Source organism: Heptranchias perlo, chromosome 10, assembly GCF_035084215.1.
Source record: "Heptranchias perlo isolate sHepPer1 chromosome 10, sHepPer1.hap1, whole genome shotgun sequence".
Classification (NCBI taxonomy): Eukaryota; Metazoa; Chordata; class Chondrichthyes; order Hexanchiformes; family Hexanchidae; genus Heptranchias; species Heptranchias perlo.
In genome coordinates this window covers 60,048,036-60,075,917 of record NC_090334.1, presented here as the reverse complement: position 1 = coordinate 60,075,917, position 27,882 = coordinate 60,048,036, and the positions used below count along the sequence as shown (strand labels likewise).

At 40.8% G+C, this 27,882-nt stretch overlaps 1 protein-coding gene across 1 annotated transcript in view; it reads right to left on the bottom strand.

Moving 5' to 3' along the window:
• The window catches only part of mnat1 (MNAT1 component of CDK activating kinase), a 149,725-nt gene that overhangs the window by 78,493 nt on the left and 43,350 nt on the right, over window positions 1–27,882 (bottom strand). Inside the window, exons 5-6 of the mRNA XM_067991906.1 lie at window positions 23,671–23,811; window positions 20,325–20,450 (exon numbers count right to left, since the gene is read on the bottom strand). Coding sequence (XP_067848007.1) covers window positions 20,325–20,450; window positions 23,671–23,811 — 267 coding nt within the window. The remainder of the gene's footprint in view (window positions 1–20,324; window positions 20,451–23,670; window positions 23,812–27,882) is intronic.

The window sequence follows — 27,882 nt, the reverse complement described above, 5'->3', positions numbered from 1 at the left end:
CAAGTGACTCTGAGCCTCCGTGTGCACTGCTGCTCAGAGAGGTCCAGGAAGCTGAGCCTCGGTCTGTGGACCCTGTGGCAAGGGTAGTGCCCTCTGCGACGCATCTCTCTCTGTGGTTGCCATCCCTCCTGCTGTACAGGTGGATGTGTCACAGCACTCTGTTGTGGAGCTCCACGTGTCACAGGTGGACGGTGTGGATGGTGAGACTGGTGATGCTGTTCGCCCTCCGAGGAGGTCATGACTGCAGCTACGGCGGCCCACATCCGGAAGACGTACATCTGAGGGGGTCCGCTAGGTAGGTACATGTCTCTGGACCCCAGGGTAAGTGTGCAAGTTGGTGACTTTGATTGTCAGGAGGAGGGTGGTGGAGGCCAAACTTTGTCCCAAGTGACAGAGTGTCCTCCTGCAATGGGTGAGGGTCTCCCCCCCCCCCCCCCCCCCCCACCACCAGTGTGGGAAACAGTCCCAGTTTGCTTTAAAATCCCACCCCTCCTCATATAATCCCTTAATCAGGTCAGTTAATGACCTGAACAAGCATAGTAAATAGCTTCAAGTGGCATCCCGCTGGCTTTAATTGCCTGCGGGATTCCCACCATCGGGGGTTGCGCGCGCACGCCGGCGCGTCAGTGGGGAACCCGGAAGTGGGCGGGTTGGAGTCGGGCTCCCAACCCACTCCGGAATTCTCTGATTTTCGGAGCCCCCTCCCTGCCAGGAACGCACCCGATAGCGGGTGCTAAAATGACGCCCATAGTATTGGATCGCCTGTGGTGTTAGTCTCAAACTTGAAGGGTATCCTGTTTTTATAATGATAGAAGCATTATAACATGCCATGTGCAGTGTATTATTCTGCTGGTAAGACGTAATCCAGCGCATCCCTTTAAGGCCACATGGCCTAACTCATCTACAACTTAAGGTCGGTTAAAGGCTAATTCCTTAGGCACATCAAATGGTCACTGTTTCTCAGTTGATTTGCAGATAACTATAATGGCTAAATGGCTCACGTTTCTCTAGATTGGCAGGTGCTTGTAGATTTCTGGCTCCTTCCAAAGGTCACAAAAACCAGTAGGAAATGCCGGGCTTTCTTCCTCTTCTACTTTTTGTTTTAAAAAAGAATGCTCAGTTGTTAGTTTTTCCAACAAAGTTTTCAGAAATTATTCAAAAATAAAATAAAGGGAGATAAGGGAGTTATTTTGAGTTTTGATTTGCAAGAAGCCAGCCCAAATATAACACATGTTTTATCATAAATGGTACTTGTGTGAGAGAGGATTCTCAGTAAACAACTATATGAAAATATTATTCTGAAATTTTACACGTTTTTAAAAAGAAGCACGATACAGGGCACATTCAGCTTTGGATGAATATATTCATGGACTACATGGCGATAAATTAAACAGCTGACATTTGCTCAGAAGCTGATGCTGACTTTCATTCCGTCAAGGTGGTAGCTATTTTGGGAAATAAATTAAAGCTTACTGATTTGCTGGGTGAGCCAGCAACCAATCTAGTTGTAAACTACACCAAAACTCACTGAGAATTCATGAGATTTTTTAAAAAGATAGCAAACCCTAATTGAGCTTTAAATTCTGTGCTTTGTGATTAGGATGTGCTAAATATCTTATTCTAAAGACAGTATTTATACAAGTTTTTGTAGTGTTTAAGTGATTTACACATATTTAATCGACTCAGGTGGATGGGGGCAGGGGAGAAACCTTTCTATGACAGTTTTCAGCTGACAGAGCAAGCATGTGTAGCAGCTGCAACAACAATACTGTTCAGCAGAATGTTTTCAGGAACACAAAAGGGTCATATTTAAATTAAGACACCAAAACAAATGCTGCAAGCAAAGGAGCATTTAGTTTAATTTAACTTTCTCACAATTTGCACAAAATTATTTCTTTTGAATTTAGATTTATAACAAAAAAAAACTGGTATTTCTTTTGTATTCTGGCATTACACTGTTGTGGCATTGTACTTACAAAGAAACATAGAAAATCGGAGCAAGAGTCGGCCATTCGGTCTTCGGCCCTGCTCCGCCATTCAAAATGATCATGGCTGATCATCTAACTCAGTACCCTGTTCCTGCTTTTTCCCCATATCCCTTGATCCCTTTAGCATTAAGAAATATATCTATCTCCTTCTTGAATACATCTAATGACTTGGCCTCCACTGCCTTCTGTGGTAGAGAATTCCACAGGTTCACCACCCTCTGAGTGAAGAAATTTCTCCTCATCTCGGTTCTAAATGGCATACCCCGTATCCTAAGACTGTGACCTCTGGTTCTAGATTCCCCATCCATCGGGAACATCCTCCCTGCATCTAGTCTGTCTGGTCCTGTTAGAATTTTATATGTTTCGATGAGATCGCCTCTCATTCTTCTAAACTCTAGTGAATATAGGCCTAGTCGACCCAATCTCTCCTCATATGTCAGTCCTGCCATCCCAGAAATCAGTCTGATGAACCTTCGTTCACTCCCTCCATGGCAAGGACATCCTTCCTCAGATAAGGAGACCAAACCTGCACACAATACTCCAGATGTGGTCTCACCAAGGCCCTGTACAACTGCAGTAAGACACCCCTGCTCCTGTACTCAAATCCTCTTGCAATGAACGCCAACATACCATTCGCCTTCCTAACTGCTTGCTGCACCTGAATGCTCACTTTCAGTGACTGGTGTACAAGGACATCCAGGTCTCGTTGCACCTCCCCTTTTCCCAATCTATCACCATTCAGATAATAATCTGTCTTTCTGTTTTTACAACCAAAGTGGACAACCTCACATTTATCCACGTTATACTGCATCTGCCATGTTCTTGCCCACTCACCCAACTTGTCTAAATCACATTGGAGCCTCTTTGCATCCTCTTCACAGCTCACGTTCCACCCCAGCTTTTGTGTCGTCTGCAAACTTGGAAATGTTACATTCAGTTCCCTCATCCAAATCATTGATATATATTGTGAATAGCTGGGGCTCAAGCACTGATCCCTGCGGTACCCCACTAATCACTGCCTGCCACCCGGAAAAAGACCCGTGTATTCCTACTCTCTGTTTCCTGTCTGTCAACCAATTCTCAATCCATGCCAGTATATTCCCCCCAATCCCATGTGCTTTAATTTTGCACACTAACCTCTTGTGTGGGACCTTTTCAAAAGCCTTCTGAAAATCCAAATACACCACATCCACTGGTTCTCCCCTATCTATTCTACTAGTTACATCCTCCAAAAACGCCAGTAGATTTGTTAAGCATGATTTCCCTTTCATAAACCCATGCTGACTTTGTCCAATCCCGTTAATGCCTTCCAAGTGTTCTGTTATCGCATCTTTTATAATCGCATTTTCCCCACTACTGATGTTAGGCTAACTGGTCTGTAATTCCCTGTTTTTTCTCTCCCTCCTTTTTTAAATAGTGGGGTTACATTTGCCACCCTCCAATCTGTAGGAACTGTTCCAGAGTCTATAGAATTTTGGAAGATGACCACCAATGCATCCACTATTTCCAGGGCCACTTCCTTTAGTACTCTGGGATGTAGATTATCAGGTCCTGGGGATTTGTCAGCCTTTAGCCCCATTAATTTCCCTAGCACTATTTTTTTTTACTAATACTGGTTTCCTTCAGTTCCTCCCTCTCACTAGACCCTTGGTTCCCTAACATTTCTGGGAGGTCATTTGTGTCCTCCTTTGTGAAGACAGAACCAAAGTATGTGTTTAATTGTTATGCCATTTCTTTGTTCCCCATTATAATTTCTCCCATTTCTGACTGTAAGGGACCTACATTTGTCTTCACTAATCTTTTTCTCTTGACATATTTATAAAAGCTTTTACAGTCAGTTTTTATGTTCCCTGCTAGTTTACTCTCATTCTCTATTTTTCCCCTCTTAATCAATCTCTGTCTTCCTTTGCTGAATTCTGACCTGCTCCCAATCCTCAGGCTTGCCGCTTTTTCTGGCAATTTTATATGTCTCCTCTTTGGATCTAATACTTGGATCTAATCCCTAATTTCTTTTGTAAGCCACGGTTGAGCCACCTTTCCTGTTTTATTTTTGCACCAGACAGGAATGAATAATTGTTGTAATTCCTGCATACGTTCTTTAAATATTAGCCATTGCCTATCCACCGTCATCCCATTTAGTAAAGTTCCCCAATCTATCATAGCCAACTTGCACCTCATACTTTTGTAATTTCCTTTATTTAGATTCAGGACCCTAGTTTCGGATTCAACTACTTCACTCTCCATCTTAATGAGGAATTCTAACATGTTGTGGTCGCTCTTCCCTAAGGGATCCCGCACAACAAGATTGTTAATTAATCCTTTCTCATTGCACAATACCCAATCTAGGATCGCTTGTTCTCTAGTTGGTTCCTCAAGTATTGGTCTAGAAATCCATCACGTACACACTCCAGGAATTCCTCCCCCACAGTATTATTGCTAATTTGGTTTGACCAATCTATATGTAGATTAAAGTCACCCATGATTATAGTTGTACCCATCTTGCATGCGCCTCTAATTTCCTGTTTAATGCCCTCCCCTACATCTCCACCACTGTTTGGGGGCCTATAGACAACTCCCACCAACATTTTCTGCCCCTTGGTGTTTCTTAGCTCCACCCATACAGATTTCACATCATGATTTTCCAAGCCAATATCCTTCCTCGCTATTGCATTGATTTCCTCCTTTACTAACAACGCTACCCCACCTCCTTTCCCTGTCCTTCCTAAATACTGAATACCCCTGGATGTTCAGTTCCCATCCTTGGTCACCCTGCAGCCATGTCTCTGTTATCGCAACTACATCGTAACCATTAATATCTATCTGCGCTGTTAATTCATCTAACTTATTGAGAATGCTCCGCGCCCTAAGACACAATGCCTTTCGACTTGTCTTTTTAAGATTGCTCGTCATCTTAGTTCTATTTTGCACTATGGCCCTTTGCCTACATAAAGCACAATCTGTGCAACTGTTCCTTGGACAGGTCTCAGATACTAAGGCTACATAAATTTAGGTCATTCTTTACCTTTTTTCTTCAAATCTACACTGTACCTCTTCTATGGCGCTAATGTGCTTTCTATAATGGGGGGGGGGGGTGCAAAACTGCACTCCACTGTGGCCTAGCTGATGTCTTGTACGGATTCATCACTGTCATCTTGTTTTTGTACTTCGTGCTTTGGTATATTAAACTCAGAATTCCATTTGCCCTGTTGATGGCCTTTTCTACCCGCAATTAGATGTGCATCTCTGTTTCTTCTTGCCTTTGAGAGTTTAGGCTATATTTCCATTATGTTATTTTTCTGAAAATGTACTACAGCACATTCATCTACGTGGAAGGTCCTTAGCCACAGATCTGCCCACTCTTGTAACTTGGATGTATTTCTGCAGTCTCCCTTGAACATGTTGTCGCCTCCCAAATCTGTGCACATCTTTCTCACAATTCCACGTTTGAACCTCTTCAATCAGATTTCCGTCTCTGCCACACAGTAACAGCCCTAATCAAAGTCGCAAATGATATCCTGTGACTGTGACCACGGTGCACTATCCCTTCTCATCCTGCTTGACCTGTCTGCAGCCTTTGACAGAGTTGACCACACCATCCTCCTCCAACACCACTCCACCATGTCCAGCTGAGTGGCATTGCCATCGCCTGATTCCACTCTTACCTATCCAGTCATATCCAGAGAATCCCCTGCAATGGTTTCTCATCCGGTCCCTGCACAATTACCTTTGGAGTCCCCCAAAAATCTATCCTTGGCCCCCTCCGATTTCTCATGTGCATCCCCTGTGCAACATTATGCAAAGACACACCGTAACGTTCCACATGTACGCTGACAACAACCCAGCTCTACCTCACTACCATCTCTCTCGACCCCTCCAATGCTTCTGGGATGTCAGACCACTCATCCGACATCCAGTCCTGGATTAGCCGAAATTTCCTACAATTAAACATTGGGATGACCAAAGCCATCATCTTCGGCCCCCGCCACAAACTTCGTTCCCTAGCCACCGTCTCAGGCTGAACCAAACTGTTGACAACCTTGCGTCCTATATGACTCTGATTTGAACTTCTGACTCCATATTCTCTCCATCAGAAAGACCGCCTACTTCCACCTCCGTAACATCGCCAGTCTCTGTCCCTGCCTCAGCCCATCTGTTGCTGAAACCCTCATCCATGCTTTTGTTAACTCCAGACTTGACGATTCCAATGCTCTTCTGGTCGGCCTCCCATCTTCCACACTCCATAAACTTGAGCTCATCCAAAACTCTGCTTCCCACATCCTAACTCACACCAAGTCCCATTCACCCTGTTCTCGTTGGCCTATATTGGTTCCCTGTCCATTAATGCCTCAATTTTAAAATTCTTATCTGAATGTTCAAATCCTTTCCATGGCCTTTCCCCACCCTATCTCTGTAACATTCTGCAGCCTAACAACAACTCTGGCTTCTTGTGCATCCCCACTTCCTTCACCCCACCATTGGCGACCGTGGTATCTGCCAAATTTTGGTATTAGTCCCTCTATGCCCATGCCAAATCATTTATATAAATGGAGAACAAGGACTAAACACAAATCCATGGGGCACACAAGTAGCCACAATCTAAGAAAAGTCCATTTACTACTCTCTGTCCTTCAGCTATCCCTCTATCCATTCCACCACTTTACTTTTAATATCATAGGCCTTAATCTTCAAAGGTCTCACAAGTGGCACTTTCCCAAATACTTTTTGAAAGTCCAATTATACCCATGCACTGTATTGCCTTTGTTTATACATTTGATAATTTCCTCAGAGCAATCTGATTAAACTAGTCAAACATGATTGATCCTTTACAAATTTGTGTTTACTGCCTCTGATTAGAATCAGAGTCATACTGCGCAGGAGGCCATTCAGCCCATTGTGCCTGAGCCGGTTCTTTGAAAGAGCTATCCAATTAGTCCTACTCCCCTGCTCTTACCCTATAGCCCAGCAATTTTCTCCCCTTCAAGTATTTATCCGATTCACTTTTCAAAATTACTATTGAATCTGCTTCCACTACTCTTTCAGGCAGTGCATTCCAGATCATAATAACTCGCTGCGTAAAAAGAATTCTCCTCATCTCACCCCTAGCTCTTTTGCCAATTACCTTAAATCGGTTTCCTCTGGTTACCGACCCTTCTGCCATTGGAAACAGTTTCTCCTTATTCATTCCACCAAAACCCTTCATGATTTTGAATGCCTCTATTAAATCTCCCCTTAACCCTCTCTGCTCTAAGAACAACAAGCTTCTCTTGTCTCTACATGTAACTGAAGTCCCTCGTCTCTGGTACCATTCTAGTAAATCTCCTCTGCACCCTCTCCAAGGCCTTGACATCCTTCCTAAAGTGTGATGCCCAGAATTGGATACAATACTCCAACTGGGGCCTAACCAGTGATTTACAAAGATTAACTTCCTTGCTTTTGTACTAAATACCTATATTTATAAAGCCAAGAAGCCAGTTTGCTTTTTTTAAAACAGCCTGATCAACTTGTCCTGCCACCTTCAAAAATTTCTGTGAGCAACCCCCCAGGTCTCTCTCTTCCTGCACCCACTTTAAAATTGTACCATTTAGTTTATATTGCCTATCCTCATTCTTCCTACCAAAATGCATCACTTCACACTTCTCTGTGTTAAATGATATCTGCCACGTGTCTGCCCATTTCACCAGTCTGTCTTTGTCCTCCTGAAGTCTGCCACTATCCTCCTCACTGTTTACCACTTTTCCGAGTTTCGTGTCATCTGCAAACTTTGAAATTATGCCCTGTATACCCAAGTCCAGGTCATTAATATGTATCAAAAAGAGCAGTGGTCCCGACACCGACTCCTGGGGGACACCACTGTACACTTTCCTCCTGTGTGAAAAACAACAGTTCAGCGCTATATTCTGCTTTCTGTCCCTTAGCCACTTCCGTGTCCACACTGCCACTGCCCCTTTAGTGCATGGGCTTCAACAATACGCCTATTATGTGGTACTATATCAAACATCTTTTGAAAGTCCTTATATGGACAACATCAACCACATTAGCCTCATCAACCCTCTCCATTACTTCATCAATTAACATATAATTAACCCGTTTTTCCAATTGACAATTTTGTCCCGGATTATTATCTCAAAGTTTCCCCACCACCGATGTTAGGCTGACTGGCCTGTTGTTACCTGGTTTATCCCTCTCCCCTTTTTTGAACAGGGTTGTAACATTTGCAACCCTCCAGTCCTCTGCCACCACTCCCATATCTAAGGACAATTGAGGCCGGAGCCTCTGCTATTTCCACCCTTACTTTCCTCAGCAACCTAGGATGCATTTCATCTGGACCGGGTGACTTTTCTACTTTGAGCACTGCCAGCCTTTGAAATACCTCATCTTCATCGATTTTTATACTATCCAATTTCTCATCTACCTCCTCCTTTACTGTGACATTGGCAGCTTCCTTTTCTTTTATGAAGACAGATGCAAAATACTCATTCAGTACCTCAGCCATGCCCTCTGCCTCCACAAGAGCCGTTCCTTTGACTTTAGTGTTCCCTTTTATGTTACCCGTGAATCTATTCTCATACACTCTCTTTGCCCCTTTTATTTCCTTTTTCAGTTCTCCTCTGCACTTTCTGTATTCAGCTTAGTTCTCTGCTGCATTATGAACCTGATATTTATCATAAACCTCCTTTTCCTGATTCATTTTAATCTCTATATCTTTAGTCATCCAGGGTGCTCTAGCTTTGGATACCCTTCCTTTCCCCCTTATGAGAATATTAGCCCTTATCCTTTTAAATATCCTTTCATTAGCGCTGCCCCTTATGGTCTCAAACAGTTTCCCTACTTTAAAAGCTAACTAACATATAAATGGCTTGTCCCATTATTTGAGTAATATTTGTCATCTTACAATCCTTTTTGCAAATCGCATTTCCAAAGAATTTTGGAAGCTCATGGTTTGTGTATCTCATCACAAGCCTCTCAGTATTATAGACTGTAGACAATCTGGGCCAGGTGATTTATCAACTCAACAGAGACACAATGAGCTGAATGGCTTCCTTCTGTGCTGTAAAATTTTAAATGTCATAATCCCTTTTGATATAGTTTCCTTCTTAACTTTATATCAATTCCCCTGGTACTCCTGCAGTCTGTGAATACAAAATACTTGTTATGTATCTCTTCCATTGCTTTTTTTTGGTACTCTAAGATTGCCTTCATTGCCCCTTAGTGGTTGCAGCTCTTCTTTCACTATCCTCTTGTTTTTGATATGCTTATAACTTTTGCTATAACTCCTTATTTTCTCTACAGTCTTTATTTCTTACTTACTCACTCTTCACCCTTCTAATAATTTTGATTCTCATTTGTACTTCAATTATCCTTCTGGTTTTATTCTATATTAATAGTCTTAATTTTATCATACGCCTCCTTCTTAGACTTAATTTTGGACGTAATCCCCTTAAATGACTATGGAACTCTGGCTTTAGCCAAAACCTCTTTACGCCTGGACAAAATGTTTTTAGTCTGCATGCTATACGGCTTAAGTTTTTTCTACTCCTGATCTGATGTTTTAATCTTCTTCAAATTAATCTGGGCTCGGTCCACTTTCATCCCTCTTTTCCAGTCCAAAAACTTTGTTTTCGACTCAGTTTTTCTTTATCTATTCTGAGTTATGATCATTGACCTAAATGTTATTCTGTCGTCAGCATATTTACCTCAATAACTGCAGTACTGAGTTGCTATTTTGCTCTTAGTATATTTAAAGAAATACATTTTAGTCTTTTATATATGCACTGGTATACCCAGTTGGTTTACAATAATACAATACCACCCTTAATAACCTAACAAATTGCCTAGTATTTTTCTTTCCCTCACTGTTTTTACTTAGATTTAGTGAAAATAAAAAGAGTAATTATGTTCTGTTTAACCAGACACCAGGCTAAATTTTTCTGTGGGTTTTGAGCATTCCAGTCATTTTTCTACTTAACATCAAGTTTGTTTTTACCAAACCTTGGACCAATTCTCAGATCTTTTAGATGATCACCTCACATTCTAATAACCCTGAGGGCACAAATGACTTTCAAAACCTGTTATGCCAGTGGAGGTTTCAACCTCATTTCTGAAAAAAATACAACTATTAAAGTAGACAAAAGTGGCTTCATTTAATGAATTTTGTAGCTCATAAGTATTTTAATACCTTACGATTCCAATTTAAATATAAAGAGATAGTAGAACTTCTTAGTTTCTTATGTTCCAATATACTGGCATGGCAAAGCACTTAGATACAAGTCCTCTGGTATAAAGTTCAGATCAAATTTTGCTCTTCTCCAATGCTTGCTTATAAACATGCTAAAGTTTAATTATTTACAGAGCTAACTGCATTCTTTAATCCTGCCATATAATAATATGTATGATTAGGAAACATTTTCAGATGGCATTACAGTAATTAGTATCTCATGTTAGAAAATTATACTGAGAGAATCACAATTGAGGCCATCTTCTTCGGCTCCCAGAAAGTATAAACAATCATTTTCAAAATAACATTATAAAATTCATGCATTTCATGATAGGTTCAAAATATTCCAGATATCCATATTCTTTCTGAACGAGACAATGGATCCAAAGACTCAAATAAAACTGTGTGAAAATTTTTTACACTGTTTCAAGTCATTTTTTTCATTTGCTTAAGAAAAAGGAAAATGTAGACCGTCAAGGCTGTTAAGACACCAGGAAAACCTTGAACTACAGAAATGTTGAAGAAATTATAGTAAATTAAGTAAACTGGAAAAAAAATTAGAAAGTTCAATGACTTAAATGAAATTAATCATTAAAGCTACCAAAACAAGCAGCAATTCTAAGTCCCAACAACAACCGTTGCTCCCAATCTCAGCAGTTAGAGGTACCACCCCCATGCTATTAGATTCTTCTCCCTTTTTCTTCAAACCCTCCCCACTCACTCAGTTAGGTGAATGCCCCCTCCAACTCTACAAGTTTTCTCTCCTTCCCCTGCAACAGGCAAATATGAGTGACAACTTGTTGCACCTGTCAACCCCACATGCTTCACAAACTGAACATTTTGCTGCTGTTGCTCAAACATTGAGGGTTTCAGTATTGCTTACTTTTACCAGCATCTGTTGCTCTTCTTCTGCGACTAGTCCTGTGCCCACCATTCAGGTAGATAACAGTGAATGGGGTGAGCTCGAGTGATACTCTCCAGCTCCTACACACTGACCAGTCCTGGCATTGGCAGCCAGACAAAACCACAGCAAAGAATTTATTATCACAGTCTGCTTCATTGGATAATATGCCCACAATCTGAGATGGCCGCCTCTTTGCCTTTGCACCCTATGCCTCTGTTTATTAATTAAGCATTAAACTGTCTAAAAGCTTTAAAGTCTTCAAATTGGAGGCCAATTACACAAGTAACAAATAATCACATGGCCACATCATACAACACTGAACCAAAATTATTGCTGAATGAGTTTACTATCTCCTCCCAAACCAAACTTAACTGATTGCAAATAGTCAGAATCCATAGAAGTGTAGATCACTACTTTTTGCATTCACAGTTATTGGTAAAAAGTAGTCTGTCAAGTCCCACTTATTTTCATTGGGGCTCACTACTACGAAAAATTGTGACTGGCATCTGTGCATATCCCTTTGTCAAAAAAAAATCTATTCAATTCAATGGGTTTATACTCTGTTCACAAATCCTTACCATCGACAATGGTCTGACCTTGGCATGTATGCTAGTGCCAAGTGCCTGATGATAAATGACAGCTTTAATGATGAATGGGTTAAAATACAGTTGTTATTATGGAAAAATGTATAAAATGCACGATTATATACTAGAAGGTTTGTTGAGGCTGTATTTGTACATCTACTTAGTACTGCACCAGTTGCCATTACACATGTTGATGCCAATCAGACATTTGCTGCAACACTTCGCAAAATCTAATTAATCTCTGCACTCCGTCCCTCCCCTCACAAAACTGGCTGTTTGCCAGCAAGTCAATCTTTTTCAAATCAGTTCAATCCCTTTTAAGTATTAAGCATTAAAAATGAATTCATTTTATAAATTATATATCTACAAATGGCCTACACAGTAGTAGATTTTTTAATACTGTTTCATCCTGATGTTGTCTAACTTTCTTTGCCTCACAGACAAGATACAAATGGCTCAAGGCTTGTCCTATACATTCATTCTGCTGACCTCTGAAATGACCTATGCAAAGGCAGTCATGCATTGCACTGTGGTATAAATCTTCACAGACAAGTTAAACCTGTTCTGTTTGGCACAAAGCCCTCTAGCTGTAAAAGCTACTAATATTTATGGAGGAGGGTAAGAAGGGGCCACATTTACACAGCATATATCCTTCAGCATGTGGCAAACTTAGCACTGTAAAAACTAATAATTAGTTGAATGCATTTTAGAACTCAAAAGAAACAGAATTTAATAAATAAATAAATTATTTGAAAAATCTAAGTCAATTAATCTCTTGGTGTTTAAGAAATTTCCTATTTAAAGTTTATTTCAACATTTCCATATATATAGGCTTTAAATAGGAACCATGGCTTTTGATGTGTACAGTAAAATTTAAGATGATGCAAAACAGTAATTTTATAGTTGGTGCATTAGTCAGCCAATTAAAGTTATGCCTCAGTGCACTAAATTTTAATTTCCAAGAAACCATCATTTGATCACAGAACAAATTCTGATTCAAAAGCCAACTATTTTCTAGAATACTGATTTTTTTTTCTAAACAGAAGGTGGAAATTAATTAGACCTTCATGTCTTTCAGAAGTTTTTTTTAAATTGAGTTATAAGAATAGGATTACCTCAACTGGTGAAACAGGAATGTAGGTTTGTAAGATTGTGTTTTACTTGGAATCTCGAAAGAAAAACATTAGGATATATTTGACTTTTGAGATTACAGACTTCATATTTGGGGTTGCCATCTTCCATTTTTCAACGGTCTAGATGCCAAAAACACACAGTTCTGTCATCTAATCTCTACTCCCCGATCCCCCCTCAAATAATGAAGCAGTCGGAGCCCGCATGCAGCAAGACCTGGACAACATCCAGGCTTGGGCTGATAAGTGGCAAGTAACATTCGCACCAGACAAGTGCCAGGCAATGACTATCTCCAACAAGAGAGAGTCTAACCACCTCCCCTTGACATTCTACGGCATCACCATCGCCGAATCCCCCACTATCAACATCCTGGGGGTCACCATTGACCAGAAACTTAACTGGACCAGCCATATAAATACTGTGGCTACAAGAGCAGGTCAGAGGCTGGGTGTTCTGCCGACTCCCCATTGCCTTTCCACCATCTACAAGGCACGAGTCAGGAGTGTGATGGAATACTCTCCACTTGACTGGATGAGTGCAGCTCCAACAACACTCAAGAAGCTCAACACCATCCAGGACAAAGCAGCCCGCTTGATTGGCACCCCATCCACCACCCTAAACATTCACTCCCTTCACCACCGGCGCACAGTGACTGCAGTGTGTACCATCCACAGGATGCACTGCAGCAACTCGGCAAGGCTTCTTCGACAGCACCTCCCAAACCCGCGACCTCTACCACCTAGAAGGACAAAAGCAGCAGGTACACTGGAACAACACCACCTGCACTTTCCCCTCCAAGTCACATACCATCCCAACTTGGAAATATAGCGCCGTTCCTTCATCGTCACTGGGTCAAAATCCTGGAGCTCCCTTCCTAACAGCACTATGGGAGAACCTTCACCACAGCAGTTCAAGGCGGCGGCTCACCACCACCTTCTCAAGGGCAACTAGGGATGGGCAATAAATGCCGGCCTCGCCAGCGACGCCCACATCCCATGAACGAATAAAAAAAAAAATCAGTTCATTGATGGTACTGAAGGAAGTTACTGGGAGTCCAGGTTCCTCAACATGCCTTCATGTTTTTGTGCTCAAGCCTTGAAAATGTGGTGAATATTTGATTACCTCAAATGGAAAGCCAGCAATTTCCAGGTAAGTTAATTAAATTTGTGCTTTACTTGAAGTGATACAGAAAAAAAAAAATGTATATATGTTGGTATATTTTGCAACCAAATACTCAGATGTTTCCTGTGGAGCCTTATCCTGCAGAATTCCTTTAAGACCATAAAATTTATACACAAGTGAGTGCAAAGAGTTAATTTAAGGTGGGAATTTAGCAGCTTCAGCCAGAACTTGTTAGATTCCCAAAGAGAGAACCCAGTTTCAACTCAACTGGCAGCCACACAACTATATGGGGATAAGAAAATAATCTATCCCATTGCCTAACCATGCTTCCTGTTACCTTATACAGAATGGCACAATGTTAACCATGAACAAATCATCAGTCAATGCCACCCTGCCCTCTTGACTGACATGCAGCATAAACGGGGGAAATAAATTAGAAAAACTGAACTCACTGATTTACAGTTCTATAGAATTCTTTTTATAAACTTTCTCAGACACTTTTTTGCTACAATATCTCCCATTTCCAAGCTATAATAAATGATTTCATATTCTCTCTTATTTTGAGCCATACAGCTAGTTCCCGTCACTGGTTACGGGTAACAACGAGATTTAATTTGGTAAAATTATATGGTCAGTTTATACTCTAAAACCTCTTACAATTTAACAATGCCAACCCCCACACACCATCTTCTTAACATCTACGGCCCTCAGTAGAGCTACTATTGTATGTTTCTCCGGACCTATAATCATGACTTACCTGCTTGAGGGATGTTGCCAAAGGTGGAATTCAGCAATTTGTCCCCCTCTACTCTTGCTCTCCACTAAGAGAAAGGAGGAGAATGTTTTGAGATAGAGCAATCCCAGAACCATTTGCCTCCAGTTAGGACCTAACAGTATTTCTTCCCTTTCTCTCAGTGGGAGCAAGAGGAGGCAGGACCTCTGCTGAATCACGGGACTGAGAACATTCCACAGACAGGCAGACAAAAAAGGAGAGCGCGAGAAAGCAAGAGTGAGAGCGTGAGAGAAAGAAAAACAAACCATGGAGGAATTGAGAAATAGAAAAGGGGCCGGGGTGGGGGAGGGGGGGGGCGGTGGAGACTGGAAAAAAGGAGAAAGATGGCACTGAGGGAAATCCTGAAGCAAAAGGTGGACTAGGATGATAGGAAGGAAACAGTAAGAGAATGCTTCCCACCTCCCATCCTTCTGCATAAGGTTAATTTCTTCCTCCAACACTATGGGCTGAGGACCTTTCCCAGTGTTACTCTATAGCACATGGAGGTACATGTCTATGTCCCAAGGTAATTGACTGTTTTTTCCCTCTTCCTGTGTGGCAATATCTGGCCTTCACTTGACTACTTCACACAGTAACACAACTGAAATCAGGAGCTCACATAGGTAACTACAGCACAGATCCACAGTCCATTATTCCACAGGGCAGTGCATTGACGCAATCCTGAGAGTGGCCTGCCAACCAAAAACTGCTTGGGGTTGTGATTCTCAATAAAGTTAGTAACTAACTGTGCTAATTATTGATATTAATGTTCATAACTGGCTTACAAATATGTATTGTTGCAAGAACTTGACAATAGAGATTACATTTCTGACCAGTACTCCTATACCATTACAGCTTCTCCACAGAAAAATAGCCTTTCCAGAGTACTTTAATGATCTGTCATATTTCAACCTAGGACCAAGCACTTTATACAGGATCTTAAGTCACAGCCTTATTCTTTAAAAAAGTCACTTCTAAAGCTTTATTTCAGCACTAAGCAATATCATGGTCCAAGTTAAGTATTCATGTACCCAAATGCTCCTGCTTTCATGCTGGAGGTTGCCAAGGAAAGATAAATCAAATGTCATGCCTATACAATGCTGAGGAGACGAACTGCAGCTTTACCATACATTTTCATGACTCGCGAATTAAATAATTGGAACACAAAACTGTAGGAAGATAAAGTGGTTTCCATTCAGATTCCCTGATTATCTTGGCAAAATACAGTTTGAAACTGTTTTCACATGTTCCACAAAGTAAGTGATTCATTCTTAAAAATAATGTATGCAGATGTCAAATCTTGTGCTCAGTTTCTATTAATTGATCTATAAAAATAATTATCTGTATATTAAATAACCACTGCAGCATTTTTGTCCAATACTAAAATTCTTTTTATACAGAATACCTCTGCACTTTTTTTTGCATTTCCTGCTTCTATTTCCAACTATTGATAATGTAAAAGCAACTGAACACTTTGTTTTGCACTTGCCAAATACTGTATTCATTTAACAGTTCTTAGGATGACATTGTACTACAGACACAGTTATGTAGAACAAGTAAGTGTAATGTTTGCATGAAATGTTACCTGGATATTACAGTCAGTGTGCTAGAAAACTACCCATAAAGAAGATATTTGCCAGTTGTTCATATTCTAGGACAAAGTCTGAAATTCTTTAAAGAAAGAACTTAATTTCTGATATAACTTGAGCTTGCTTTTATGGTCCAATCATCTTAGGTGCTCTGTTGTTGCACAAAATTTTCAATAATCTTTTGTGCTCTTGTATTATTTAGTATCAATCCTTAAGTGGGTGTCAAGACAAGTTAAATACGTTGAATACAAATTATCAATGGGGGTTTAAAGACAATCGCAGTATAATACCAGTTAGCAAAGTGGTCCCAACAATACCTCTACGTTACCAAATGACTCAATTTGGAAACCGCCATCGATTAAAGCTTCCATCAACAATGTCAACCTAAACTACCGTGGGGATTTCAAAACTTCAACATCTGTAATGGTCAGCTCAACTATTTTCCTGTGCATGATATGCTATTTTGCAATTTTTGAAATTTAGATTTGTCTATCAAATTTGTATTTTTTTTACTCCTCACTGGCTCCTGTAACCTATACAGTCTGAACCATGCTCTCGTCCATGGGCAATCTCAATGCCACTGCAGAAATCAGACATCAGAAAGTAATGTCTCTATTGGGCTGAGTCACATCATTACCCCTCCCCCAAAAACGTAACCACATTACTTCCGCTGTTACAGCATGCTCAACTTTTTTTTTGAACTCGGGACGTGGCTGACACTGGCAAGGAGCAGTCTGATTAAGAAACAATGAAAGCGTACCCAACTGAGCCAAATGACGGCCTTTATGGTTTCAAAGCATTAAATGGCAATAGCATAATTCAGTAGTAAATAATCAAAACTGAATCATTTTGAGGGAGCCATTAGTTTAAATTCTGTTTAATTAAATGTATTTACCAACAACCAGTAACATACTAACGACAGAAAGGATTACAGATGAAGCAAAATGTTTAGTTAAACAGGAAGGGAAGTCTGTAGGGGTACTTTTTGAGCCGCTCTCCCTCCATGCTAACCACGCTAAGTGAGGTCACTGACTGTTATAATCCCCATGCATCCCCGGACTTCCTCAGTTGACAATATTGGAAGACTCAACTTCAAATTGACTCAAGAACTGCTCTGGATCTACCTTGCTCCGCAAAACTACACTTTAGACTAATTTCCCAGCAGAGAGCATGATTTCCCAGGGTTTGGTGGCTCTTGTGCTGTATTCAATGGAGCCAATCTGGGAGGCATGGTGAGACTCGTAGTAGGTAAGCAACCTGCCAAGTAGGGAGACCCCACTCAAGGGTTTCCAATCTGGTAAGAAAATTAACTTTTTTTAAAAAAAATTCAATCAAAGCATCAAAGACAATTTTTCTTCCATCAAATGGGGAAAACACCCTGATTAAAATGAACTACTCGTTAGTCTTTCCTATCTCTCCAATTGCTTGGTGCCAAAAATTACAAAAATACTTTTAACCTATTACAACCTGGATTGAAATCCAGTTGTGACTAATGGGACAAAAGTCTGATGTCAAGGTTGTAAAATGAGTTTGGGCAGTCTCAATCCCATACCTAGTCAACATGGGCTACAGCAAAAAAAGCCAGAATTTGATAATCACACTCAAGCGGAGTTACAGGAAGGTTGGTATGCAAAATGTAAAATGTCAGATTGGTGCATTTGGGGTGCTTTTCTGAGATAGTATCAAAGTAGAAGGCGCTCTAATGTACATACGTTTGTCCTAGGATTGCTGGATACTGAAACTGGGCGTCTGAAATAGAAAGTATTCCGTTCCAACATTATCTTCCCTCACTAAGAATTCATACAAAAAAATTGTTTCTTTAACTTATGAAGTTGCAGCTAAGAAATCAAAAATTATTAACCACCCTGTATAATCATGTCTTTTTGTTTAATGCCTCAGTAGTTTCTATCAATATGTTAAAGACACTTGCTTCGACAGCTTTTCTCCAATCAGAAATTACCTTGTGGTTTAAGTAGTAAAACAGCTGCATTTTATTTAAGGAACAAACTTTCCAGGTGGGCACTCAGGTAGTGCTAGTTCTGATTTCTTTATAAGTATAAATGTGCTATTCAGCCAAATCAGGAACCACAAAATGCTATATCTGGAATAAAAAGAACTGTTGCTAATACAAAACTACAGTATAACTATTATATAAATCTATGATACAGATGCATCACAGCCCCCGAATAACCTTTTCTTTTTGAAAAACTGTTTGAAATAAGAATTGTTTGCACATTTTAAATCAACTTGAATATTCAGCATTAAAATTTCACGATTTTGCGAATTTAGATTAGGGAATGCAGCCTCAAAATTTTGAGCGCAGCAACTTTCGTGTTTGTGTCAGGATCACACGCCACCGATATCCTGCAACACTGAGCCCCACCAGGCTCAGTGAGAGGGCACTTCATTTGCATGGAGCCAGCGCGCAGATGTGTAATTTTGGGTGCTCCTTTATTGCCTTCTTCCCCAAGAAGCTGGGGCGGCTACCTGCCTGTCGAGGGGGTAACAAGTGATTGCCCAGTCCACCCCCCACCCCCTGGTTATGGCTCCAATCAGCCTCAAGCATGGGGGCAGATACTAAATTGTCCTCCTCAAGGGTCTAAGCCCCTTGCCAGGCCTGGACTCCACCGATGGGGCCCACCCCTCTCTCAGCATACCACCACCACTGAAACACCGGGTCCCGACTGAGGCTCAGTAGCATGAACTCCTGGCTTAGGGAGTCCCCGACACTGGCCTGTCCTTTGCCCTGTAAGGGGTGGACAGAAGTTCCACCCATTACAAAACAATGTGGAAACTCCCAGAAGCAGTAGATATTCGACACAACTGGGTATACCGTTTCCATGGAAGTTCCACTGGCCTTCTACTGAAGTTTTGGTGGGAAACCAGTAGAATCTATATATGGGCCAAGTGCAGGCAATTGGGACTAGCTTAGTGGTATAAACTGGGCGACATGGACATGTTGGGCCGAAGGGCCTGTTTCCATGTTGTAACTTCTATGATTCTAATCCCTATGAAATTTCAGGGCCTTCATGTTTTGAAAGGTTGAGTATCCAGCATTCAAAAGTGTTGAACTACAAGTGAATAAGGATTATAACATCTTCCTCAGTGAAGAACATTTCACACTACTAAAGTAACCCCAGGTTGTCAACATGGAGAATCTAAGTCCACAATCTCGAAGATTCTGATGATGTCACGTTGTTGGGATAGGGACTATGTGATTTTCCAATTCCATGTTATATAAAAGGTTAAGTAGTTTCTTTCTCCCCTCCAACAAGAGGGGTACACAAAATACAATAAACACAAAGTAACAGTAAAAGTCACGTTTTATGAATCCCTAAGTGACACTGTGGGGGTGGATAGGAAGATCTTGGAATGCAGAGGGTGCTGCATTCATAGCAGTAGGAAAATCCTGGATAGTAAATAATCATCCTTTCCTCCTTATTTAGTAGCTTCAACGTACTGCAAGAGTTTGACAAATAGTGACTAAGGCGGCAGCAGGGCTTCCCTCAGTCTGGAGAAACTGTACTTGCTAAGTTTTTACTGAAGGCTGTAGTGGCATGTCTTCCTTGGTCTTTACGTTACCAATGGAAACAAGACAATAATTATTCAAACTCTTAATTGAAGAGTGATGATGTGACATTAGAGCAAAAATGCCACTAAGCAACAGGTTTCCACCCATGACTCCCCAACATTGCTGCATTCCTCACTTTACACATCACTATGTGGAGGCACAAAGCAGAGTGAGGCAAAGCAAAATCACCGGCCTATGCTTTACTCCTGACTCAACCAATTCAAATGCTGTGCACAGATCAGGTTTCCATTGATGTAATCTTTTACTTTTGAAGTTTAACATTAATTCTATCCAGATGTGCATTCAGTAGCCTCAAAGCAGAAAATTAAGACAAATTAGGATCCATAAGGCAAGTCCTATATGACATATTGAAAAGCTAAATAGAGCCAGTATTATTTTGACTGTATGTAGTTCTGTTTTACCATATGCAAAGTGCATAATCTCTTACCATTTTGATGCCTGTTGAGAAGGTGACAGATTTGACTTGCCGCTGTGTTTCCAACCGTGTTTCCAGTTGTGCAGCCCGGTCCTTATGTTGAGCTAAAAGCATGCTGGCGGGCAACTGGGAACTCTCCTACCGGACACAATAATGACAGATTAGGGTTTTAGGCAGAGAGGAAAAAAAACTCCCCCCCACCCCCACTTCTTTCCCATGTTGAGATATCCAGTTACTGGGTTATTAAATCCAATAATTAGAATGAACAATATTTTTGTTCTTCATAAACTGTGTTCAAAATTCCACTTGACATTGCATTTGGGTTTCCACTGGCTCCATTTTGCACTCTTTCCTTACTCTTTTTCCAGCTGAAAGTCACCTGAAGCCTTAAACAGCAACTGAGTTGTGTGGCTAACAATCCAAACTTGATTTAGCTATTTCACTTGTGAGATGAGAATATTCGAAATTTTATTATCAGGTCTCAAAAGGGAGCCTTAAAGAATGGTCTTCATTCAGAACCTCCTCTTCCTTTGCAAAGTAATAGCTCCTTCCAAAGTGGATTAAAAAAACTAGAAAGTGAATTTATTCCTGAATATTCCTAGCACTATTCTGGTAGTAGCATCCAGCTACACAATACAGGGAGCAAGAACTTATTTCCTGGAAAAGATTCTAAATTCAAAGCCTGTATCATATGTAGATCACCCTCTATGCAAAGAAATACTTTGATGTCTTAAATTTGCTCTTCAGAACCAGGAACTAATGTCCTTTTCTTATCTGCCTGATATATCTGAAAGTACTGTTTGAGTTTACTTTTTCTATCCCATGAGTTATCTTATGTACCTCTATGAGATCCATTCTGACGCATCTATTTTCAAGGCTATTTCCAGGCCTATTAAATCGCTCCTTCTCTGACACCAGGGATCAGACTCATTGTTTCCTGTGTACTGCTTCCCTGGGTCTAGATGGCCTGCCTTCGTCACAGCAAACAGAACTGTATGCAGTATTCCACTTCAGCCTGACCAAAGCACGAAACGAACTTAACCCATTTAGCAATATAACACAGTATCCTGATCAATGTCTGCCTCACATTCAAAAAAGCTTATCCCCTGGCATCATTGAAATGTAAAAAATTGAAAAGTTGGCCCCTGATGGCTTAGTGAGTAAATGCATCACACAGTCTGATACTCAGCCAAAAACATCAGAAGATACCATGCTCAATCCCTGGCCCATGCTGATTTCAATCAGGGTAGCAGTTTCAGCACTACAAGTACCTCACCGCTCGCAGGCTAAGAGAGAAACAATAAGCAATCAGGATTCCCACTCCTGATTGCTGTCCAGTAAGTTATGCTGGCTATCAAGAGGTGGGAGGAAACAAGAGGAGAAAAGGCCAAGTCATCAAGTTCTAAGCTCCGTTCCTTTTGTTTTTTGGAATAGATTCACAATAAAAATTATTCAAATCTAAAAAAGAGAAATATGCATGTATGGATGCCAGGTGAGGACAGGATCATCATCAATGTTAATCTGGCGTAGAATTTTTTTTTCAATCTTAAGCCCTATTAACCTATCAAGTATCTTTACAGTAATTTCAAAATTCTCTGGATCTACTATAGAAATTGGATATCAAATCATCTCTAGTAGAGGTTTCCAGAGGATATTTAATATATATTTACTATTTGATCATCTTATTTTCCATTTCACTGCCTCTCTTGTCTTTTAGAGTTCTAATTTCCACTATTCTTTTCCTATCACAATCCTGAAATAGTTTTTTGGTATTGTACTTAATATATTTAGCTGTCAGCATCTCTAGGATCCGCTCTGCTTCTCAAAGGTCTCTTCTAACTTGTTCCAGCAAATTATTATACTCCCAGAATTCTCCTTTGCCTTTTGCCCTTAGGTTTTGTAAAATTTTCTTTCCCCCCTGCTTCAACAGTGTGCCTCAGCCCCAACCTCAGAAGCACATCCTATATTGCATCACTGTTCAATTTCCCCAAGAAAGCCTTTCATAAGAACATAAGAAATAGGGGCAGGAGTAGGTCATACGGTCCCTCGAGTCTGCTCCGCCATTCAATAAGATCATGGCTGATCTTCAACCTCAACTCCACTTTTCCGCCCAATCCCCATATCCCTTGATTCCCCTAGAGTCCAAAAATTTAAACTATCTCAGCCTTGAATATACTCAATGACTCAGCATCCACATCCCTCTGGGGTAGAGAATTCCAAAGATTCACAACCCTCTGAGTTAAGAAATTCCTCCTCATCACAGTCTTAAATGGCCGACCCCTTATCCTACGACTATGCCCTCTAGTTCTAGACTCTCCAGCCAGGGGAAACAGCCCATCAACCTATACCTTGTAAAGCCCCCTCAGAATCTTATATGTTTCAATGAGATCACCTCTCATTCTTCTAAACTCCAGAGTGTATAGGCCCATTCTACTCAACCTCTCCTCATTGGACAACCCTCTCATCTCAGGAATCAATCTAGTGAACCTTGGTTGCATACCTCCAAGACAAGTATATCCTTCCTTAGATAAGGAGATCAAAACTGTACGCAGTACTCCAGGTGAGGTCTCTCCAAAGCCCTGTAAAATTGTAGTAAGACTTCCTTACTCTTATACTCCAACCCCCTTGCAATAAAGGCCAACATGCCATTTGCCTTCCTAATTGCTTGCTGTACCGGCTTGCTAACATTTTGTGTTTCTTGCATCAGGACACCCAAACCTCTCTGGACACCAACATTTAATAGTTTCTCACCATTTAAAAAATATTCTGTTTTTCTATTCTTCCTACCAAAAGTGAATGACCTCACATTTCCCCACATTATACTCCATCTGCCACCTTCTTGCCCACTCACTTAACCTGTCCACATCCCTTTGCAGCCTCTTTGTGTCCTCCTCACTGCTTACTTTTCCACCTAGCTTTGTATAGTCAGCAAACTTGGATACATTACATTCGGTCCCTTCATCCAACTCATCAACATAGATTTCTGCATGAGATTACCAGTTTGGTGGTAAATTAGGAGCAATTATTTGTTGTGGCCCATATATATTAGGAACTGGGTTGAGACTGCCCAAAATCCTTTTACTTTCAACCCTCACAGCCAACAGACAAAACAGCAGTCTGAGCTGGGTTCAAAGCCAAGCCCCAGAGCTGAAAGATTAGTGTGCAACCTGCTGTGCCACGCAGTCCCCTTGGCATGCCAAACAAATTAATGAAGTAATTTAGGGCAACGGCACTTTAAAATTAGTCTCTTAACATGTTAACAGAATCACTAACAGTAAAAAATTGAGCTCACTGCAATTTCTAACATTAAAGTACAATATTGTCTTCAAAGAGATTTAGGTTTCAGAACCACACCTACCAGATCATCAATGAGGGCCTGCTTATTCTTCTTTTTTGCCAACTGCTGCATTTGCTCTTCCTTCAGCAGAAGCATCCGTCTTTGATCACTCTCCTGCCGTTCAAATTCTAAAGCCTCTTCCAGATCTTCCTGCTCCCGGGTCTAAAATGGAAAACAATCGTTTTTGCTGCTGCATATAGCTTTGATTTAACTGCAGTCTATTAGATGCATCCTTCAAGCATAATATATTATCAATTCCTAGTTACAGCAGCCTAATATTTCTAATAGTAATGCATGAACTTCAAAGCAGATGGTCATGTGTGGCCACTGGCTCCCAGCTCTCAACAAATCAATTTTTAAATCTACATCCTCAAATCCTGTACAGCCTTCCTACTTTTGCAATGTCCTCCAGCAATACTTCCCTGCACACACCCACCTGTCTTCAAGCTTTGGTCTATTGTGTGTTGCTGCCTCCCTCCATTTTACAACTTTATCAAGAGCCTTCAGCCATCTTGCCTCTCTCTCTTTAACCCTTTATCATCTTACATCCCTCCTCACCTTCAAAAGCCTACATAAAAATGTTTTTCAACTGCGCTTTCGGTCGCTACCCTTAACCTCTTCCTACCTAGGTCCAACACCTTGCTACGCTAAGGACACTATATAAATATAGGTTGCTCTAATTCAAAGTAATTTCCATTAACAGTAGACTATCACCTTGAATTATATAGAATTAAATGTAGAAATTATTTGTTTAGATCATATACTAACAAATTATATGGCAACTTTCAGTTATGTTAAACTTGTATAGACCCTTGGTTAGACCACACTTGGAGTACTGTGAACAGTTCTGGTCTCCATATTATAAAAAGGATATGGAGGCACTGGAGAAGATGCAAAATTGGATTTACTAGGATGATACCAGAACTGAGAGGTTATACTGAGATTGAGCAGGCTAGGACTCTTTTCTCTAGAAAAGAGAAGACTGAGGGGTGACCTGATAGAGGTCTTTAAGATTATGAAAGGATTTGATAGGGTTGATGCAGAGATGTAGACACTTGCGGGGGTGACGAGAACTAGGGGCCATAAAAAAAGATAGTCGCTAATAAATCCAATGAGGGATTCAGTGGTTGGAATGTGGAACTCGCTACCACAAGGAGTAGTTAAGGCGAGGGAAAAGTACGGACTTGGTTAGGAAGTTGGCTGAGCGAAAGGCGACAGAGAATAGGGATAATGGGAAGGTACTCACATTGGCAGGATGTGACTAGTGGAGTCCCGCAGGGATCTGTCTTGGGGCCTCAATTATTCACAATATTTATTAACGACTTAGATGAAGGCATAGAAAGTCTCATATCTAAGTTTGCCGATGACACAAAGATTGGTGGCATTGTAAGCAGTGGAGATGAAAACATAAAATTACAAAGTGATATTGATAGATTAGGTGAATGGGCAAAACTGTGGCAAATGCGAGGTCATCCACTTTGGATCAAAAAAGGATAGAACAGGGTACTTTCTAAATGGTAAAAAGTTAAAAACAGTGGATGTCCAAAGGGACTTGGGGGTTCAGGTACATAGATCATTGAAGTGTCATGAACAGGTGCAGAAAATAATCAAGAAGGCTAATGGAATGCTGGCCTTTATATCTAGAGGACTAGAGTACAAGGGGGCAGAAGTTCTGCTGCAGCTATACAAAACCCTGGTTAGACCGCACCTGGAGTACTGTGAGCAGTTCTGGGCACCACACCTTCAGAAGGACATATTGGCCTTGGAGGGAGTGCAGCGTAGGTTTACTAGAATGATAACCGGACTTCAAGGGTTAAGTTACGAGGAGAGATTACACAAAATGGGGTTGTATTCTCTCGAGTTTCGAAGGTTATGGGGTGATCTGATCGAAGTTTATAAGATATTAAGGGGAACGGATAGGGTGGATAGAGAGAAACTATTTCCACTGGTTGGGGATTTTAGCAGTAGGGGGCACAGTCTAAAAATTAGAGCCAGACCTTTCAGGAGCGAGATTAGAAAACATTTCTACACACCAAGGGTGGTAGAAGTTTGGAACTCTCTTCCGCAAACGGCAACTGATACTAGCTCAATTGCTAAATTTAAATCTGAGATAGATAGCTTTTTGGCAACCAAAGGTATTAAGGGATATGGGCCTAAGGCAGGTATATGGAGTTAGATCACAGATCAGCCATGATCTTATCAAATGGCGGAGCAGGCATGAGGGGCTGAATGGCCTACTCCTGTTCCTATGTTCCTAGATGCATTTAAGGGGAAGCTAGATTAACATGAGGGAGAAAGGAATAGAAAGATATGCTGATAGCATTAGATGAACTTGGGAGGGAGGATGCTCATGAGGACAAAAAGACCAGCCTGGGCCTGTTGGGCTGAATGGCCTGTTTCTGTGCTGTACATTCTATGTAGCTTTCACATAATAAATATCTCTAGGAATATTACAGGATCAAACGGTACAACGAAGAGAAGTTACAGGAGATGACTGATGGCACAGTTGCAAAAATGCTAGGTTTTCAGAAGACTTTTGAAGATTGGGAGGGAGGTAACAAGACAAAAAGTTTAAGGAAGACAGCTCTGGAGGCACAGTGGTTGAAAACTCTGCCACTAATGGTGGAGTGGAAGGGAGCAGTGGAGTGGGATATGCACAGCAGTCCAGTCAGAAAAACAGAGCATGCGACTGGGATATAGGGTTGGAGAAGATTACAGAGGTAGGCCGAACACTGTAGAGGGATCTGAAAACAACGACAAGAATTTTAAAATCTATGCACTGAGAACAGAATGTCAATGGAGGCCCACAAGAACAGGAGTGAAAGATATTTGGAACTTAGTACAGGATATGATATGAGTAACAGAGCTTTGCATGATTTGGAGTGTATATGTGGTAGAGTTCAGGAGGCTGGCAAAGAAAGAATTGGAGAAATAAAGCCTGAAGATGGTGGAAGAGTTGTTGAGGAATTCAGTGGTGGGCATGAGGAAAAGACGTAGGTGGTTGGAAGTAGAGGTACACAGGTGGAAGTAGGCAGTCTTGATGATGGACAGGATGTTGGAGTTTGAAGCTCAGGATCAAACGGGACATTAAGACTATGCACTGTCAGGTTCTGCAGACAGGAGGGGAAAGAATCGCACCTGAAGTGCAAAGTTTCTGGCTTCAATCTTACGAAGGACATAGGCAACAGATATCCAGAATCCCAATCTATAAAGGGTTATATCCTACATAAAATTCTTCATAACTTCATTTTCCCTCAACTTTCTCCCATACTCCCTTCCTACTGAAAATGTTGACAGTATCGGGTACAGTTCCACAATTCCCCGCAACCTTCCAATACCTCTCCCAAAGTGTCCATTCTTCATGCAAGAGCCTAGAAGAGGCAAATTGAATATGATAGGCATTTCTTGGCTTTCCAATCCTGTCCTCACCCAGCATCCACACTGGTGCACATTCCACAAGGGTAACTGGTTAGTGATCATGTGCAGGAATCTAGTTTTCTCCTTCCATGGCTCTGGGCTGCTGAGACCAGTTAACTCAGCAATGTCCAGAGATCGAATTTGGGACATTCTTGAACTGCATGGTTCAATACCACCTTAGGCAGTGATTTTCCCACTGAACTAAAAGGGCAATTTTTGTGACTATTCTAATGTGTCTTATGAAGTAATTTCACATTTTTACTGAAGTACAATCATTACATATGATAATAGACTTCCATTTGCTTAATGGTTTCTTTCCAGACAACCAGATTGTTTGAAGATTACAGTAGTCAATTATAGCTAAATAATTACCAGAAATATTTTTTTCTCCATCTAAAAGGCAAAATAAGAATATGCAAAACATAATTTGGCTTTAATTTTTACTCAAATTTCCTTTGCAATAATCAAAATATGTCAATTTAATCATTAATCATGAGAAAATGTCTAATCCAAAAGTAAAATAAAAGCAACCACAGAAATTCTTCATTTGGTCTTCTTGATAAAATATAAAGTCACAACAAATTTCACTGATTATTAGCAACCAAAGCAAAAACAATCTCCATATTTGAATAAGTTTCCTGCCAGCTTTTTAAAATGCCCATGTTAATTTTTGTGTACTTGGTATGGACGTGGAGGAAGGTCTTGCCTAACAAATTTACAGCGAGGAAATGAAGAAATTTCTTAACAAAAATTCTGTGGATGTGACGTACTTAGATTTCAGCAAGACCATGCAAGCGATAGTCTAGAAGGCAGGCA